This window comes from Protomyctophum parallelum (genome assembly GCF_964188405.1).
Source record: "Protomyctophum parallelum genome assembly, chromosome: 4".
In the NCBI taxonomy this organism is placed as follows: domain Eukaryota; kingdom Metazoa; phylum Chordata; class Actinopteri; order Myctophiformes; family Myctophidae; genus Protomyctophum; species Protomyctophum parallelum.
Window position 1 is genome coordinate 55085637 of NC_139700.1, and position 17850 is coordinate 55103486.

The following is a 17850-nucleotide window of genomic DNA, read 5'->3' on the forward strand; positions in this document are numbered from 1 at the left end:
TTGATATACAACCTGTTCTCAGAAAATAGCTGATCTGCAAGCTCACTACAGGCCAGTGGTCCCCAAACTTTGATGGCATTTCTGTCTAGGACCCCCAATTTATATTGTAAAATCAATGTTAATTAACTCTGAGAGTGTACAAACTATCATTTAGCCCATAACCCACTTTGGAAACTACTTTCCATTTGATTTAAGCTGTAGAGATGGAACGTAAATATAACATTGCTGTGGTTATGATGAAATAAATATATTGTAATTTTGTCTCATGTTGGTAGCCCACCATGCAGAATGTAATTCAGCTAGATATAGCTCATTCTGACACCTGCTCAGTTGTACCTGATTCATTGATTATTATTGTATTAACAGTTTGTATAGCATGGGTACAGATATATATACAGGGTTAGAAAAAGGAAAAACTATTTACAGTATAGAAAGAAGGGGCTGTGGCCACTGTTCATTGTTTTTAATATCATTAAGAACAGAGTCATTTTCTATCAATGAAAATGCCATCGTGATTCATCTCCATCCAATGTACAGTCTGCACAGCAGCTTGCAGTCTGTTCCGTAGCTGGTTTGCCTGGGGGGAAAACAACACCATTGCTAATTAGTTATGTAAGTTTTGCAACTTGTGGGGATTAGCTTAACATTGGTCATGATAAAACCATAGCTATCACTGCAGCGAGTAGCCAGCGTTATGCAGCGACATTGTTATGTAGGCACAGTAGGCTATTTCACGGCTTCTAAGAGCTCCAAAACAGCAGCATGTTGACATATCGTGGTCTGGGGGGTCGGTCTGCTAGTAGCCCTAGAACGGCTCTTGTTGTTGAAAAAGTGGAGATAATTCACTAAATACGCGTTTTGTGCCAGAACTTTCACATGGATATAAAACTAGAGGACCATTTTTCACTCCACGTCTTTGGAATAATTTAATGGGTGAGTACAAACGGAGCATTTATCACATTTATGCCGCACATGTTAAAGTTCTACCACAAATCAAGGAGCGTGTTCTATGGCTCTGTATGTGAAATACTGTACATACTGTAGGCCTATGTAACAACAAGAGCCGTTCTAGGGCTAGTCTGCTAGTTAAACTGCAGAATGTTGACATATCGTGGTCTGGGGGGTCGGACTGCTAGTTAAACTGCAGAATGTTGACATATCGTGGTCTGGGGGGTCGGACTGCTAGTTAATCTGCAGAATGTTGACATATCGTGGTCTGGGGGGTCGGACTGCTAGTTAAACTGCAGAATGTTGACATATCGTGGTCTGGGGGGTCGTCGGACTGATGCCTGCTAATAAGCTAGCTTGCATCCGAGTTGTATCACCGGCGCACCGGCGATAAATAAAAAGGAATAAAGCGCCGATGCGGCGCCAAATGAATGGGTAACGTTGTATGAATGCAACGCCGTATCATATCGTTAGTTCACGTGAGGTAACGTTAACCTCTGCTAGAGGTTGCGATATTTTTGGCGATGCAGATTGTTAATACATTAAAATAATATTGGTTATTATAATATTTTTCCATAATAAAGGACATAAAAGGCTTCTTACATCGTCCGCCTTTCAGCACTCAGTGATGTTGCTCCGTTTGAAGTCCCGTCGAGATATCCCTTCAAACGAAGGGGATTCTACCCCTCGATCCAAAGACAATTGAGATAACCCTTCCCCCTCACGTGAACGCGCATAAGCAAGGGCTAAGGGCCAGGACGAAGGGGGAAATTGGGATTCAGCCTTGGAGAGATCATGGAGGAGGAGGGAGGAATGGGGTAAGCGAGGGGAGAAGAGGAGTGCAGTTCTTTCCTTTGTCTGTGAATTACATTTACATGATACGGCCGGGTCTTAACAACTGAAGCCATCTCGGTCTCGGGACTCCAGCGGTGTTTTCTCCTTCATTCAGCCCAGCTTCGAGTTCCATTTGTCGGCGTTGAAGCCAAGGAAACAGCGGCAGTTTGGAAGAGAGTCTCTTTGGTGTAAATGTCTCCGAAAGGGGGTAAAACGAGTCAAATGGAGGACATTTTACACACTAGCCTATACGTTATAAGTATATATTTAATACACATTCGGTTATTCGGTGCCACTGAAACGTGACGACCCGAAATCAACTCTTGGCACTCCAGCGGTATTTCCTCCTTCATTCAGCCCAGCATCGAGTTCAATTTGTCGGCGTTGAACCCAAGGAAACAGCGGTAGTTTGGAAGAGAGTCTCTTTGGTTTTGTAAATGTCTCCTAAAGGAGGTAAAACGAGTCAAATGGAGTCTGTACGGCTGAAGATACATGAACATATGACGTCAGTGGTGGGAGAGGACATATTGTGTGTTTTGGACAAACAGCAGCGTGGTGCTGATGTTTGTTGTGTGAAGCTTGATGATCATTTCAGAGTGTTTGTGTTGGAGCGCCTCCGTGTGGCCGCGGGGTGGATGTGCAGCCTCTTCCAGAGAGAGATGGAGACACTAGAAACTCAGCTGGAGAAACAAAACAAACTGCTGGACATTGATTTTGATATGGACATCGATCAATACACTGCAGGTATGTGTTAGACACAACAGGTACACACACACACACACACACACACACACGCGACTTACAGTAAGCAAGCACAAAACATGGTAGGCGTGTTTCCCGGTGGAAACAAAATCCCCTTTCGGCCAATTATGCAACGCATTAGAGCTATGGATAATGGTGTGTGTGTGTGTGTGTGTGTGTGTGTGTGTGTGTGTGTGTGTGTGTGTGTGTGTGTGTGTGTGTGTGTGTGTGTGTGTGTGTGTGTGTGTGCACACACAATGCAGGTTAGTAAACTCTGAACAACACTAGCTCTGCTACAGGTAGCGTTAAGCTGGCTGAACTACATTTCCCAGTGGCTTAAGTTGTTTGTTGCCCAGCCTGAAGGCTCATACATAGTCTGGATTTACGGTGGTGGGGTGACCACCGAACTACAACATGACGTCACACAGGTGGTCACCTCACCACCGAAAATCCAGACTATGAATAGGCCTTTCCGGTGGTCACCTCACCACCGAAAATCCAGACTATAAATAGGCCTTGATGGAGGGGAAAGGAACTGGTTGGAATAACGTGTTCCTTCCACGTGCTACGTCCCACCGGGGAAACCCCCTCTCATGTGAAAAGAAGCAGCTTGGACTGTAGCACCCAGGATTACATTAGGGACTGATCGTTATTTATCCACCAGGGGGGGGGGGGTGCAGATGTGATTTAATTTTTTTATTTTTCCTCACCCCCCCCCCAGCCTCCAAATATTTTTTCGGGACCCCCCCTCAGGGACTGGAAGAATATATATGACCCCCCCCCCCCCCAACACCATAGACTATATTAATTTTATATTCACACCAACAGTATAGCAGCATAAAGTAAACGCTGATCGTTTATTAGGCGGCAGCCGTCTGGGGTTCATTTGGTTCCATATCTGTCATTACATTATGGTCAACACTCAACACTGATATGCCATTGCATTCTTCCAACTAAATATTTAAATATGCTCCAAAATAGCATTATGCAGACCTACAAGCTCACAACAACACGCTGATGACGCGACGCAAATTTGTGATCTTAGATTGGCTATTTTTGAGGTGAGCCTCGTGCGTAAAGTAATTCTAGCTAAGCTGCCAAGGCAGTGGGCACCCCTCGCCTCTGTGCCCAAGCCCAGGATGATGAAAATGAATGAATGCTAAATAAATACATGTATGTCACGCAGTCGCATACCATAATACTACAGCGTCATACTCCACAGAGAAAAGTACAATTTGCGCAACACCATGCGTGGCATCAACTGCCTGCTCGGCTCATTTAGCCAGCCAGGCACCACCGAATAGTTTAACTCTTTATAGTCTATTACAGGGGTCCTCAACTAGAAATGACGAAGGTCCACAATTTGTTTTTAATAAGACCGAGGTCCGGTCCCATGCGCGGCGTCCTTCGGAGAGCGGGTCTCTATGCCCGTTTAGTATGGTCAAGCCAAGCTTATACAAATCAGATCCCCTTCCACCCAAACAATAATGGGGTGCAGAGTGCAGGCCCGGAGTGGAACTCCAAATCAGGCCGGGAGTTATACGCCCTGGTAGGCCACACTGCGCGCGCGCATAGCGCGCGCCAGAATTTTGGAGGCCCTTGGGGGACATTTTGGGGCAATTTCACATGAGAAATGTACCATCTGATGTTTTGGGTGGTCCGCAAAGAGGTGGTCCGCGGTCCGGTCGCGGACCGCGGTCCACCAGTTGAGTACCCCTGGTCTATTACAACCAGTACGCAGACAAGAGTAGGCTACATCATTGGCACCGGCCAAGTACTATTCTCTGACTCACACCAACATTGCAAGGGGCACAGTGCGCAAAGATGCACATCACGACCAGCCAGCCCTACCTTTTAAATCAATGAGCGTCTGTCTCGTCTGTGCTTTTCTCCGCCACCATGTCGACGATGCGTTGTCCAAAGACGGTAGCGTCTCTTCCATCAAAATATTCCATATACCATCAACATAAAGGCAAGGTGTTTCTGTGATGTTTTTCTACTTTCTATTTGGATGAACTTGACGTTCACAAGCAACTTGAGTCACCAACAGTAACTTGTAAGAAGCCTTCTAAGGTTATATCGTTACGTCATCCACGACATTATTATTATTATCATCTCAGTCTGACATTTTCCTGACTCGGTGAAGCGGCGCTGGGTGAAACCGAAACGTCCAGCAGCAGCGCTGGTGCTGCCAGTCTGCTTTCCACATCTTCCTCATCTCTGACACAGACAACACTCGCTCTTTTCAGTGCAAACACTGTGGTTCATAACTTCAATTTTTTTCCGCTTGCATTATTCTACTGGAAATGTCATGAGACATGAAGGCCGCAGAATCAATCTATCTCGCGCCACCTTGTTTTGACTTTGTTTTCACTGAGTCAGACCTTTGCTGGTAGAACAGATCTACAAGCTAACAACGCGCCACCAAGCAACGCGTTAGCTTAGCTTGTAGATCTGTTCTATTTGCATGCGCAGTTACGCACACATGGAAGATACCAAGTACACTCGCCACACAGGGTAAACTTTATATAGATAGGAGTAAAACACTATGAAAAACAAAATAATCTAAACATTTTTTTAAAATACAAAATTCAGCAAAATAAAGTTGTACAACCTCCCCCAAGCCAAAAGAAAAGAAAACATATCCCCCCCTCAGGCTCAAAAAATAGTTTAATGACCCCCCCCTTTTTTGCACCATACCAACCTTTGATAAATAACGATCAGTCCCTTAGATCAGTGGTTCCCAAACTGTTGTGCTAGGGTGCGCAACATGAAAAGGCTAATGGTGGTGCTATGGTTTTATTTTAAATATATAAAAATATTATGCCAATATATGGCAATTATGCAGAATATAGCTGCATATATAAGCCATATATTCAGGTTAATATATGTGGATACATGGGAAATGTATGTCCCTATATAACTTGTGCAATTTATATTTCCATGTGGGGGGTGCGTCAGCTAGGTCAGGAGGTAACAGGGGGTGCATGGCCAAAAAGGTTTGGGAACCGCTGCATTAGATAATTGACACTGGGTGAAAAAATGATTGAAAAATCATGGGATAAAAATAAAGTTGTTTTTTATATCTTACATAAGAGTAAAACTAGCAGATCTGCAAGCTGCGCTACGAGCTTGTAGATCTGCTATATTCGCCACAAAAACTGTCTGTGTGTGTTTTCTTTTTTGGTATCATTTTTATTTAAAGGGACACTTCACCCTTTTTGCAAAAAAATATATGTTAATGACATTTAGAAGCTTTAGATCACTTTCCTGGGGGTATTTATGTGTGTAATATGTGGTTTTAGTTATTTTAGATTGTAGCAGTGAGCCTGTTGTCTCTGATGTCATGGACACTGGTCTCACTACCTTCCTGGACTACAATTCCCATAATTCTTTGGTGCACTGCTCCTCCTTGTGGATAGGGGGAGAGCTGTCTTACTGAGACAACATGTAGTCCAGGAAGGAAGTGAGCCCAGTGTCCATGACATCAGAGACAACAGGCTCACTGCTACAATCTAAAATATCTAAAACCACATATTACACACATAAAGATCTCCAGGAAAGTGTTCTAAAGCTTCTAAACGTCATTAACATATTTGTTTTGCAAAAAGGGTGAAGTGTCCCTTTAACCTTTATTTAACCAGTAAATAATAATAATAATAATAAAACTTTATTTGTATAGCACCTTTCATGACATCAAATGCAGCTCAAAGTGCTTTACAGAACAATGGAAAATAAAAGCAAAGCATAAAAGAAAAGCAAGGCAACGACATTAAAAAACAAGCAGTAATGCAATACAGTGAGGACATGAATAACACAAAATATAAGATCACTTAAAGGCAATGTTGTAGAAGTGGGTCTTGAGCTGAGCTTTAAAAATGTCTACAGAGGCTGCCTGACGAAGGTACAGAGGGAGCTTGTTCCATGCCGATGGCCCGTAGAAGCAAAAAGCTGCTTCCCCGTATTTTTTAGTTGCCATTTTTTTAGGCAAAGCGAGCAGGCCAGCAGTGGAAGACCTTAGCGAGCGGTTTGGGACATATTTAGGCAAGCAGTCATGTAGGTAGGAAGGTGCGAGACCATTGAGGGCTTTATAGACAAGTAAAATAATTTTAAAATCAATCCTAAAAACAACCGGAAGCCAGTGCAGTGATGCCAAAACTGGAGTAATATGTTCTCTCATCTTAGTTCTAGTTAAAACTCTGGCTGCTGCATTTTGGACAAGTTGTAATCTGTCAGTTGTTTTCTTAGGCAGTCCTGAAAAAAGTGCATTGCAGTAATCAAGCCGAGAGAAAACAAAGGCGTGGATTAGCGTTTTTGCATCGTCCAAGGACACATAGGCTCTGATTCGTGCAATATTTCTAAGGTGAAAAAAGGCAATCTTGGTAACATGATTAATGTGTGAATTAAAATTCAATTCGGAATCAATAATAACCCCCAGGTTCTTTACTGTACTGTTACTGTCTACAGTCAGGTTGCCAAGTCTGCTTAATATTGATTCTTTCTGCTCACTAGAGCCGATCATGAGAACTTCTGTCTTGTCCTCATTTAGCTTGAGAAAGTTCTCACTCATCCAGCATTTGATGCTAGACAGACACATTAAAGACACATTGAGACTGCTTCTCTTTTACAAGTGGGAACTGGCCAAGAGGCCACATCATAATTATGCCACATTTTGGAACAGCAAATAAAACATCCATAATACACCTCAAAGTACCTTTGAAATAAATACAACAAATCACCAAAGTCCTAATCTTATAGTAGCAGGGAAAAATATACAAAATCTAAACCGAAATAATACATATATAGGCTCGAACATAGGCTAGTACATATCCAAACTTGTGCAGATGTTGGACTGTACATCTAAGATGATCCTTTTGAAACTTCTCAAGGCAACTTTCAAAGCCAATTTTATTCTGAAATGTCTGGCCAAAGAAGGCCAGACATTTTTTCACCCGCTCGGATTTGAATGCTGGTACTACACACCGTAGCCAAGCATTTCACCTGAGGTTGATACCGATTTGGACCAAGCTGTGTGTGTGCGTGTGTATGGGGTACCGTCCTAAAGTCGGCTCTTTGGTGCTACTGAAAATCTCTGACGAGCCAAAATCATTTCGGCACTACAGCGCCGAAACAGCGGTAAAATAGGAGTATGAATCGGCCCTTAGAGCTCCGAACATGTACGAATGTAATATATAAGGTTCCCCTGATGCCCCAAATGTTAGTCTGTAGTTTTCAATAAAGAGGTATTTTAATCCCGTTCGTGGCTGATTCTGTCTGAAGTTCCCAATGGTGGTAGTGAATTACGCACAATGTTAACAGGAAGTAAACGAGGGGGAAATGGCGCTTGTTCACAAACGGGATTAAAATACCTGTTCATGTTCAGATGAAGAAAAAAACAAAACAAGCGCGGACACACAGACAGACCCTCTTCTAGGCGATGGCTTGCCTATTCCAGGAGCCTCTACTTGTGTTTTTTAAACAATAGTCATCCTGACAAAATAAATGAGAATAAATGCCATGGCATCTAATGATAAAAAAGCATTTGAGTTGTTGAGCTGATGCTAACACCTTCTCTCCTCCTGTCTGTGTGTAAAGAGGTTTCATCTGAATATGAGAAGTGGAGATCCAGTCTGGTCCAGGAGGAACCACAACCTCCACAACATCAGAGGAGATCCAGTCTGGTCCAGGAGGAACCACAACCTCCACAACATCAGAGGAGATCCAGTCTGGTCCAGGAGGAACCACAACCTCCACAACATCAGAGGAGATCCAGTCTGGTCCAGGAGGAACCACAACCTCCACAACATCAGAGGAGATCCAGTCTGGTCCAGGAGGAACCACAACCTCCACAACATCAGAGGAGATCCAGTCTGGTCCAGGAGGAACCACAACCTCCACAACATCAGAAGAGATCCAGTCTGGTCCAGGAGGAACCACAACCTCCACAACATCAGAGGAGATCCAGTCTGGTCCAGGAGGAACTACAACCTCCACAACATCAGAGGAGATCCAGTCTGGTCCAGGAGGAACCACAACCTCCACACATTAACGAGAGACAGGAGGAGGAGGCCGATGTGTCATCATTGACCTTACTAGACTGGGAGATGAGCTGTGACACTCTCGCAGGTATATAACATCAACTACTGTATCACTTTATCTAACAAGCGACATGTTATGACCTGCTGCTTTCTGGCGAGTTCCTACGGCGCCGCACCGCAGGCGTGCATAAAGAACACCCTCTCGTGTAATATTGCTTTATTCAGCCATTGCTCAAGCCTGCTGTCGGCTGGTAATGTGTCAAAATCAAATGACTGACAGCTGTCACACACTTTGGTACAGACTCAGAGCACCCTGCCACCGCCATGTTCAAAATGCACACGTGTGTATGTGATAGCTCCGCCCCCAGAGGTTGTTGTATAATAAATATAGGGGGAGGTGCGTGGTGCGTGCGCTAATTATACGTCACACTTACGACACACATCAGTGTTTATTTCATTGACTGTCAAGGGTTCCAGCCTCCAGGAAGAAATCCTAAATTCAAAGGGAATACACCATTGCACATAGAAAACACACCAGGGGGTCTAATAAAGTACTGTCACCTCATAGACACATGAAAAACTGGAAAAATACAAATATTGTGGCATTCCATCTTTAAAGTATTTATTGTATTCCTTCATTCTAGAGCAGTGTGTGGAGTCCAGTCTGCAGGTGAAGATCAGTTCTCCAGCCACGACTGGTTCTATTAAACCTGAAGACCACCTTAAACAGGAACCTGAAGACCACCTTAAAAATGAACCTGAAGACCACCTTAAACATGAACCTGAAGACCACCTTAAACAGGAACCTAAACAGGAACCTGAAGACCGCCTTGAACAGGAACCTGAAGACCACCTTAAACAGGAACCTGACGACCACCTTAAACAGGAACCTGAAGACCACCTTAAACATGAACCTGAAGACCACCTTGAACAGGAACCTGAAGACCACCTTAAACAGGAACCTGAAGACCGCATGGATCCCAGTAAGTTTAAAGCACTCTATCTTTATTTATGTTATTGGTGAAAGTGGGTCGGTACTGAGGGTGTAAAGATGTCTTTATTGATGTTATTGGTGAAAGTGGGTCGGTACTGAGGGTGTAAAGATGTCTTTATTGATGTTATTGGTGAAAGTGGGTCGGTACTGAGGGTGTAAAGATGTCTTTATTTATGTTATTGGTGAAAGTGGGTCGGTACTGAGGGTGTAAAGATGTCCATTTATGTTATTGGTGAAAGTGGGTCGGTACTGAAGGTGTAAATATATGAACCAATATGAATCGATTATCGACTTAAGCATTAACAATGTGACTACATCGATGCATTGATCTAAATGTATTTTGAATGGGACGATGGTTTGGTTGTAAATGTATTAATGCGTTCACTGAAGCTTTGCCGTTAATTCTACTTCAGTATAGGGGTGCAACGGTTTTCGGTTTAAAACCGAACCGTTCGGTACGGCATGCACGGTTCAATGCGCTCTAATGAACCGCGCTATTTCGGTTTGCATTAATTAATTTCTTACAGCTGCGAATAATGTATTTCTCGGTCACACACCGGCCTACTTAGAAGTCTAGCACTCTATCGGTCACACACCGTCCTAAGAAGTCTAGCACTCTTTCGGTCACAGAAGTGTAGCCCACCCCCTATCCCCCCCACACACAGAGAGAGAGACGGCATGATGAGGAGAATCCAGCCCTCGTCTTTAAACATCTTCTTGAAAAGACCTCTCTGTGGAATAATTATTGATCGTCATACACAGAGACACACACACAGCGGAGTAACCTCGAATCAACAGGCTTCTAAGCACGCATCTTTTTAAGTTTGTTCAGATCTGCTTCTGCATCTGCACTCGCTGTTTGAGTGCTAAAAGGGAGAGAGAGAGCAAAAACAACTCGTTGTTTTTTCGGAGCAGGAGAAGAATATTCCGTCTGAAAAGTCCCAACAAAATACTCCTGTCCAATCCATGACTGTAGATAGAAACCCTTCTTCTAATAATATAAGCATAATATCGCATGCAGAGATCTTTATTGTAAACCTTTGTAAATGTTTCTGTGCGACACGGCACTCTGCTGTGAATTCCTCCCCTCTCTCCCCCACTCTCCTCTCCTCCCTGCATGTGCTGCGAGTCTGCACCACGTGTGAGCGCATAGGTGCATTATTTTTCCCTTGAACATAATATTGATGAGGCACATTAAAATAGCAATATAAGGTTTTTTTCCCCCCTTTAAAATAATGAAAAGGCAAAAATGCCTAATAAAATAGTATATGCTAAAAAAAGAAAATGCTATAAATAAACCTTTTTGGTGCAAGCCAGTCCCTGGACTTATGTGTGTGGGTATGAGCATGAAAGCAGCATGGTTGTTTTTCACCACCTGTACCTGTACCTGCAACCTAACACACGCACATATTAACTGTATATATGATGATTTTGTGTGTGCCAGGAGGCTACAGTACAGTACAGTAGAGGGTAAAGTAGAGGGACCGGCACACAGAACTCTGTCATTTCTCAGCCGTTTCGGACACGGGGCGGCCCGGCACCCTGGGCCCCACACAGGGTTGCACCACTCACTTCACAAATGTGTGATTTTTTTTATTTTACTGTACCGAAACCGAACCGAAACCGTGGCCCCCATACCGAGGTTCGAACCGAACCGTGGGCTAACTGAACCGTTGCACCCCTACTTCAGTATACTATTAACTATCCCCGGCCGGGTCATACCAAAGACTATAAAAATGGGACCCAGTGCCGCCCTGCTTGGCACTCGGCATCAAGGGTTGGATTGGGGGTGAGTCCCTGCGATATACTAGCGTCATGTCCAGGGGGTGTACTTGTACATCACGCTACAGAAACAGGAGATAGGCTCCTGCCCATAGGCCTCATGGCTCGGCAAGGCTTACTTAGTATTAACTTTTACTTTCTAAATAATAATGACCATAGACATAAAGGCTAGATGGAATAAATAATAATGACCATAGACATATAATAATAATAATAATATCTCAAACTTATATAGCGCTTTTCTGAGTACCCAAATATGCTTTACATGGGGGGCAGGGGTAACAACAAAAATGAAAACAACTTTATTAGGAAAAAGAAATGAACACTAAGAGCTAAAAACATTAAAACAGTGAAAAGGGTTAGCTGGGGAAAGCAATTTGTTGAAGAGGTGTGTTTTGAGGCCGGTTTTGAAGGTTTGGACGGTGGGGGCATCTCTGAGTGTTTTGTTTTAGGGAGGGCATTCCACAGGGTTGGGGCATCAAAGGCGACGGAGTTTGGTCTTGGGGACGTCAAGGATGTTTGCATCACCAGACCTGAGGGAGTGGGAGGGGACATGACATTTGAGGAGGTCACAGAGGTATGGGGGAGCCAGGTTGTCAAGTGCTTTGTTGTTGGTCAGGAGTGTTTTGAAATGGATTATTTGTTTGACCGGGAGCCAGTGAAGGTCACGGAGGACTGGTGTAATATGGTCTCTGGAACGGGTACCGGTGAGAAAAAAGGCATCGTTCACCAGTCGGCCATCTTGATACAGTGAACTTTTCTGGTATGTTCTATCATAGCTGGTAATCAGCCCAAACAAAAATAATCTTAACTCACTGAAATCTTGACAGATTTACAAACGGGTTGGTTTATTACAAACGTCATCAACATGGCTATGATTCAGGATGCTTATCTGCTTAAATCCTTTTCATATGAAAGTCCATTATAAGTATGCATCATCATCTGACGTTTATAACAAACCAAACTGTTTAAAAATAAGTTGAAAATTGAGCAAGTTATGGTTATTAAAAATGTACATGCTACACAGACACAATGCTGTGAGTGGGCGAGTTACCTTTAGGACGATGGCCGCCATGCGGCGACGTCACTTTCCATTGGCCAGCAGTGGGGGTGAGTCATCTAGCCTTTCTATAACGTCACTCTCCATTGGCCAGCAGCGGGGGGCGAGGCATCTAGCCTTTCTATAACGTCACGCTCCATTGGCCAGCAGTGGGGGCGATCTACCCTCCACATCTAGCCTTTCTCTGACTACCTCTCATTCAGCTCGTCTCACATCTTCTATGAGAGCGCTGCAATGTAAACAAACAACGGCCACACTATTTACAGCACAGAGCGCAGTCAGTTCACCGTCATATGTCAATGTTCTATGTTTCAATCTGTTGATACTTCTTACAGCCACTACTCTGTGGTACAAGATTCAAACCTTTTATAGAGTCTCTTTGTATTCTTTTCTTCCTAGACTTTCTGCACGTCCCTGTGTGTAAAGAGGAGGCTCCACCTAAAGAGGAGAGGAGCTGCAGTCTGGTCCAGGAGGAACCACAACCTCCACACATTAAAGAGGAACAGGAGGAGCTACTTCAAAGACCAGAAGAAGCTGGTGGGTCAACGTTGACATTACTAGCAGTGAATAGTGAAGATGATGATGAAAACAGAGAGACAGAGCCTGTAGCCGGCACCTCAACTGAACACATTACTAAGAAGGGTAGTCTAAAAGCACACATGAGGACTCATACAGGCGAAAAGCCATTTCCTTGTAAGGTATGTGGTACAGGCTTTATTCGGACGAGTCATCTAAAAAAACACATGATGACGACTCATACAGGTGAAAAGCCCTTCTCTTGTACAGTATGTGGTAAAGGCTTTACTCGGACAGAAAAACTAAAAGTACACAAGAGGACTCATACAGGCGAAAAACCCTATACTTGTACAGTTTGTGGTAAAGGCTTTACCTCGTCGACTAATATAAAAGAACACATGAGGACTCATACAGGCGAAAAACCCTATACTTGTACACTTTGTGGTAAAGGCTTTACTCAGCCAGGTAGTCTAAAAGGACACATGAGGACTCATACGGGTGAAAAGCCCTATACTTGTACAGTTTGTGGTAAAGGCTTTACCTTGACGGGTCATCTAAAAGGACACATGAGGACTCATACAGGTGAAAAGCCCTTCTCTTGTACAGTATGTGGTAAAGGCTTTACTACGACGCGTGATCTAAAAGTACACATGAGGACTCATACAGGTGAAAAGCCCTTCTCTTGTACAGTATGTGGTAAAGGCTTTACTAATACGGGTCATCTAAAAGTACACATGAGGACTCATACGGGCGAAAAACCCTATACTTGTACAGTTTGTGGTAAAGGCTTTACTCTGGCGACTAAACTAAAAGTACACATGATGACTCATACAGGCGAAAAACCCTATACTTGTACAGTTTGTGGCTTTACCTCGGCGACTAATCTAAAAGAACACATGAGGACTCATACAGGCGAAAAACCCTATACTTGTACAGTTTGTGGTAAAGGCTTTTCTAAGACGGGTAATCTAAAAGGACACATGAGGACTCATACAGGCGAAAAACCCTATATTTGTATAGTTTGTGGTAAAGGCTTTACTACGACGCGTCCTCTAAAACGACACATGAGGACTCATACAGGCGAAAAGCCATTTCCTCATACAGGTGAAAAGCCCTTCTCTTGTACAGTATGTGGTAAAGGCTTTACTAATACGGGTGATCTAAAAGTACACATGAGGACTCATACAGGCGAAAAACCCTATACTTGTACAGTATGTGGTAAAGGCTTTTCTAAGACGGGTAATCTAAAAGTACACATGAGGAGTCATACAGGTGAAAAGCCCTTCTCTTGTACAGTATGTGGTAAAGGCTTTACTCAGACTGGTCATCTAAAAAAACACATGATGACTCATACAGGTGAAAAGCCCTAATCTTGTACAGTATGTGGTAAAGGCTTTACTGAGAAGGGTAGTCTAAAAGTACACATGAGGACTCATACAGGGGAAAGCCTTTAGTTTAAGACATGATCAGTCAGTCTATTCCAGGATGACAATGATTCAAAAGCAGAGGAATTACATTATCTGACAAACATGACTGAATAAAACACACGTTAATAGTTTCTTGTGATGTATTTTTGTTTTATCTTGTGTATGGATCTTATTTTCTATTCAACATTGTGGAATTTCATGTTCATTTCATCTTGCATTATTCCCTCCAGCTCATAGGTTACTGGTAGTACAATATGAGCATCAGTGTGTGTGTCCACATTGGTCAGGATTTTAACAAGTCATGTTCATGCAATAAATATTATGTTCATTGATATGCAGTAAATTATGGTGCATTAAAGTGCTGACAAGCTGCTGGGTTTGTGTAGCTGTTCACTGTGTTGTTTACATTGTTACATTATCATAGTACATAATATGGTAGATTTCATTGTTACATTATCATAGTACATAATATGGTCGATTCCAGAGACGGTTGAGTTCGTTTTCTATTACTTTGATTGTTTATAGTCTACAGAGATTAGTGTCTTTATTGAGATTTTTTCTGAATTTAACGGGTTAAATAACTAAATGACGTTTAGAAGATTTAGAACACTTTCCTGGGGGTCTTTATGTGTGCATATTACACACAAGTGTCCCTTTAAAGAAATCCTTTTATACCTGGGTTAGGGTGATGGAAATATTGATGTTTTAGCTTTCTTGGTTTAATAAAGGTTTCAACACTACACTGTGTTTTTTATCATTACAGAAATGGTATCAAAGATGTGTTGTTTTTACCCCATAACTACTGTGAACAATACAGTCAATTTACAGCCTGTATACCATGTGCTTAAGCTGTTACTACAGGTTACATGAGTAAGTATTCATTTTACACTCTTTTTACACATTTTATGAATATTCATATTATTAGAGTGGTGGTGGTTGTTGTTTTTGTTACCGCTTGGAGCCATGACTAGCGGTGACTGTTGGTCCAGTCAGCATCGGGGGAAATCTGAACAAGCGCATGCACGCGTGCACACACACAGTGTGAGCTTGTAGATCTATTATTTTTGAAAACTGCTGAAGGTTCTAATAAGTTGATTAATTATTATATCTACACCTGAATGAAGATAACAATGTGAACCACTTCCTTTTTTAGATGATGCAAAAACTCACTTAAGCTCACTTAATTGAATTAACTATTTTATTTTAAAATACATATCCTCTCTCACACTTATGCCAGTGATCACCCACCCCTGTGCCAGTGACCACCCTCCCCTGTGCCAGTGATCACCCTAGGTCTCATTAAGTTTAGACTAGTGGTTTTCAACCCTGTTCATTATCAAGGTATTCAGCATTTGAGCCACAGACCACCATTTGACGACATTAAGCCTCTCAGACACAAAACTAAAGAATACTTTGCTTGTTGTTGGATATGATTCTGTCCACAATCCCATGCTGTATTGATGTGTACCAAAGGAGCGATAACAGGAACATGATCAAAATAACAATTACCGGTATATTAAAATATTGTAACTCTTCAGAGCATAAACTGAACCAGGGACCACCTGGAACCCCCTCACGGACCACTGGTGGTCCCTGGACCACCTGGAACCCCCTCAAGGACCACTGGTGGTCTCTGGACCAGAGGAAGAAGCCCTGGTCAGTGATAATAGTCTGGCCAGGCTAATTCTATTGCACAATATCTAATTGATTTAATTTCATCCATAATTTAACGGTTAACCTTTTTAATCACTAATATAAATATACTGCATATCCTGACATCTATGACATTCATTTCCAATGCCCCCAATCCAGGTTCAGACAGACAGTCAGTGGGGAAGATGGCTGAGGAGATGTTGGTGACAATAGGAGGCTCCAGGTGTTGTGGGTTGTAGGCTACTAACTAGTGGAATAGTGTTTATTTTATTGTATTATTATTTTTGTAGGCCTACAAGATATCAAACTAATCTCAACTAGATTATAGTCACGACTGTACCGTTTTATTTTTTACCCCATTTTGGGCGGAAACCCCTTTTGGTGTTCGCATCATTTTATGCTTTAGCTATTGAAAAATAACAGATCTACAAGCTCATAGCGCGGCGCCGAGTGGCGCGCTACGAGCTTGTAGGTCTGGTATTTTTGAAAAATCGAAGAATGACTGACATGGAAACATAGCTTTTTCAGAAAACTGTCAGGATTTAGAAGACATTTATAGAATCGTTCCCAGGTCAAAAGGGGTTCAATTACGGATATTATAAATGGAACAATATTGCCCACTCCGCCCCGGCACTCCCTACCTATCATCTGTCAGTAAACAATAATATGGCAGCGAACAACACGGCAGCATGTGATCCGATAGGACGACCCTGCAGCTTAACGGGAAAGCATGAAGCAAAAGAGTCAGAACGGTTCCTACGGTGTCTAAGGGGTCGATTCCCAGCAAGAAGGTTAGTCAAGAGAACCTCTTGTCTCTGCTGGCTAGCAGTAAGTTGTACCAGTAGTGCAGTACGAGAGTGGAGGCAGTGTCCCCCTGTTTGGAGGAGGGGGGAGGCGGGCTGGCCTTCATATCAGAAGTGGGTCCCTCGTTGGAAGAAGATGGGGTAGGTACTAGGTGCTTGATTTTAAGGTCCTTGGGTTAACTTTCCTAGATGGTCTGTTGTGTTGTTAACAATTAAACAGATTAAAAGGATATCAAACATATCAAGATGCGCGCGGCAAAGAAGCCTAAAACATATCACTTCCATGCAGAGTGGGAAGATTATATTTTCACAATGTCGCATTCCAACTTCGTTTGCCTTATATGCAAAGTCAGCGTCTTTGCAAAGAAAGGAAACGTGGAGAGGCAGTTCACATCTCGTCATAAAAACATTTCATGGCTTATTGATGAGAAAGTAAGAGACTCTGTGTTACCTGTTGTTTCATGGCTTATTGGTGGTGTGCTCTTTAAACGAGATAAGGGTTTATTATTCCTATAAATTTAAAATAAAGAATGTCAATCATCAATCACTATCAGTGTATTCAGTAACATTGTTTAACATTCATGTTATTCCTGAAGCTAGTCGAAGGCAGGGGAGGCATACTTTGGTTAGACATGGGTTACGGTTAGGTTTAGGTGTGCTGCCTCGTGGGAGGGGGTGAGCCATTCATTCATCCTTACATCATGTATTCAATAACAGTTACAAACCTCCTCCACCAGGTGGCAGCAGAGAGACAGCGGCGCATGCTCGGTGTGACATTGTCACACATCGACTTCCGGTTCGTGACACGTCGGTTGAACCGGAAGTCGATGCGTGTTGTGTGTTTTCAGATTTGCAAGAAGAAAATGCCTCCGTTAGTCCGTTGGCAAGTAGGCTAAGGCAGGGCTGCCATATTTCAGAAAATGTCAAGAGTGAGACTCTAGTGTCTTAATGTGTTCGACGCCGTCCAAAGGGCGGCGGCGAAAGAAATTGGCTTTTTTTAATGTCGATTTGGGCCGTTTTAACGTTGATATTTAACCTTAACACTGATGTCTTC

The 17850-nt window shown here is 42.9% G+C and overlaps 1 protein-coding gene across 1 annotated transcript; it reads left to right on the plus strand.

The window, feature by feature from the left end:
* Nucleotides 1-1686: 1686 nt before the first annotated feature.
* Nucleotides 1687-8657, plus strand: LOC310857283 (uncharacterized protein; the record flags this gene model as incomplete). The annotated part of the gene is made up of 2 exons (XM_083762895.1): nucleotides 1687-2526; nucleotides 8119-8657. The coding sequence occupies exons 1-2, from the start codon at nucleotides 2220-2222 to the stop codon at nucleotides 8655-8657; spliced, it is 846 nt and encodes a 281-aa protein (XP_083619021.1). The 5' UTR covers nucleotides 1687-2219.
* Nucleotides 8658-17850: the final 9193 nt, after the last annotated feature.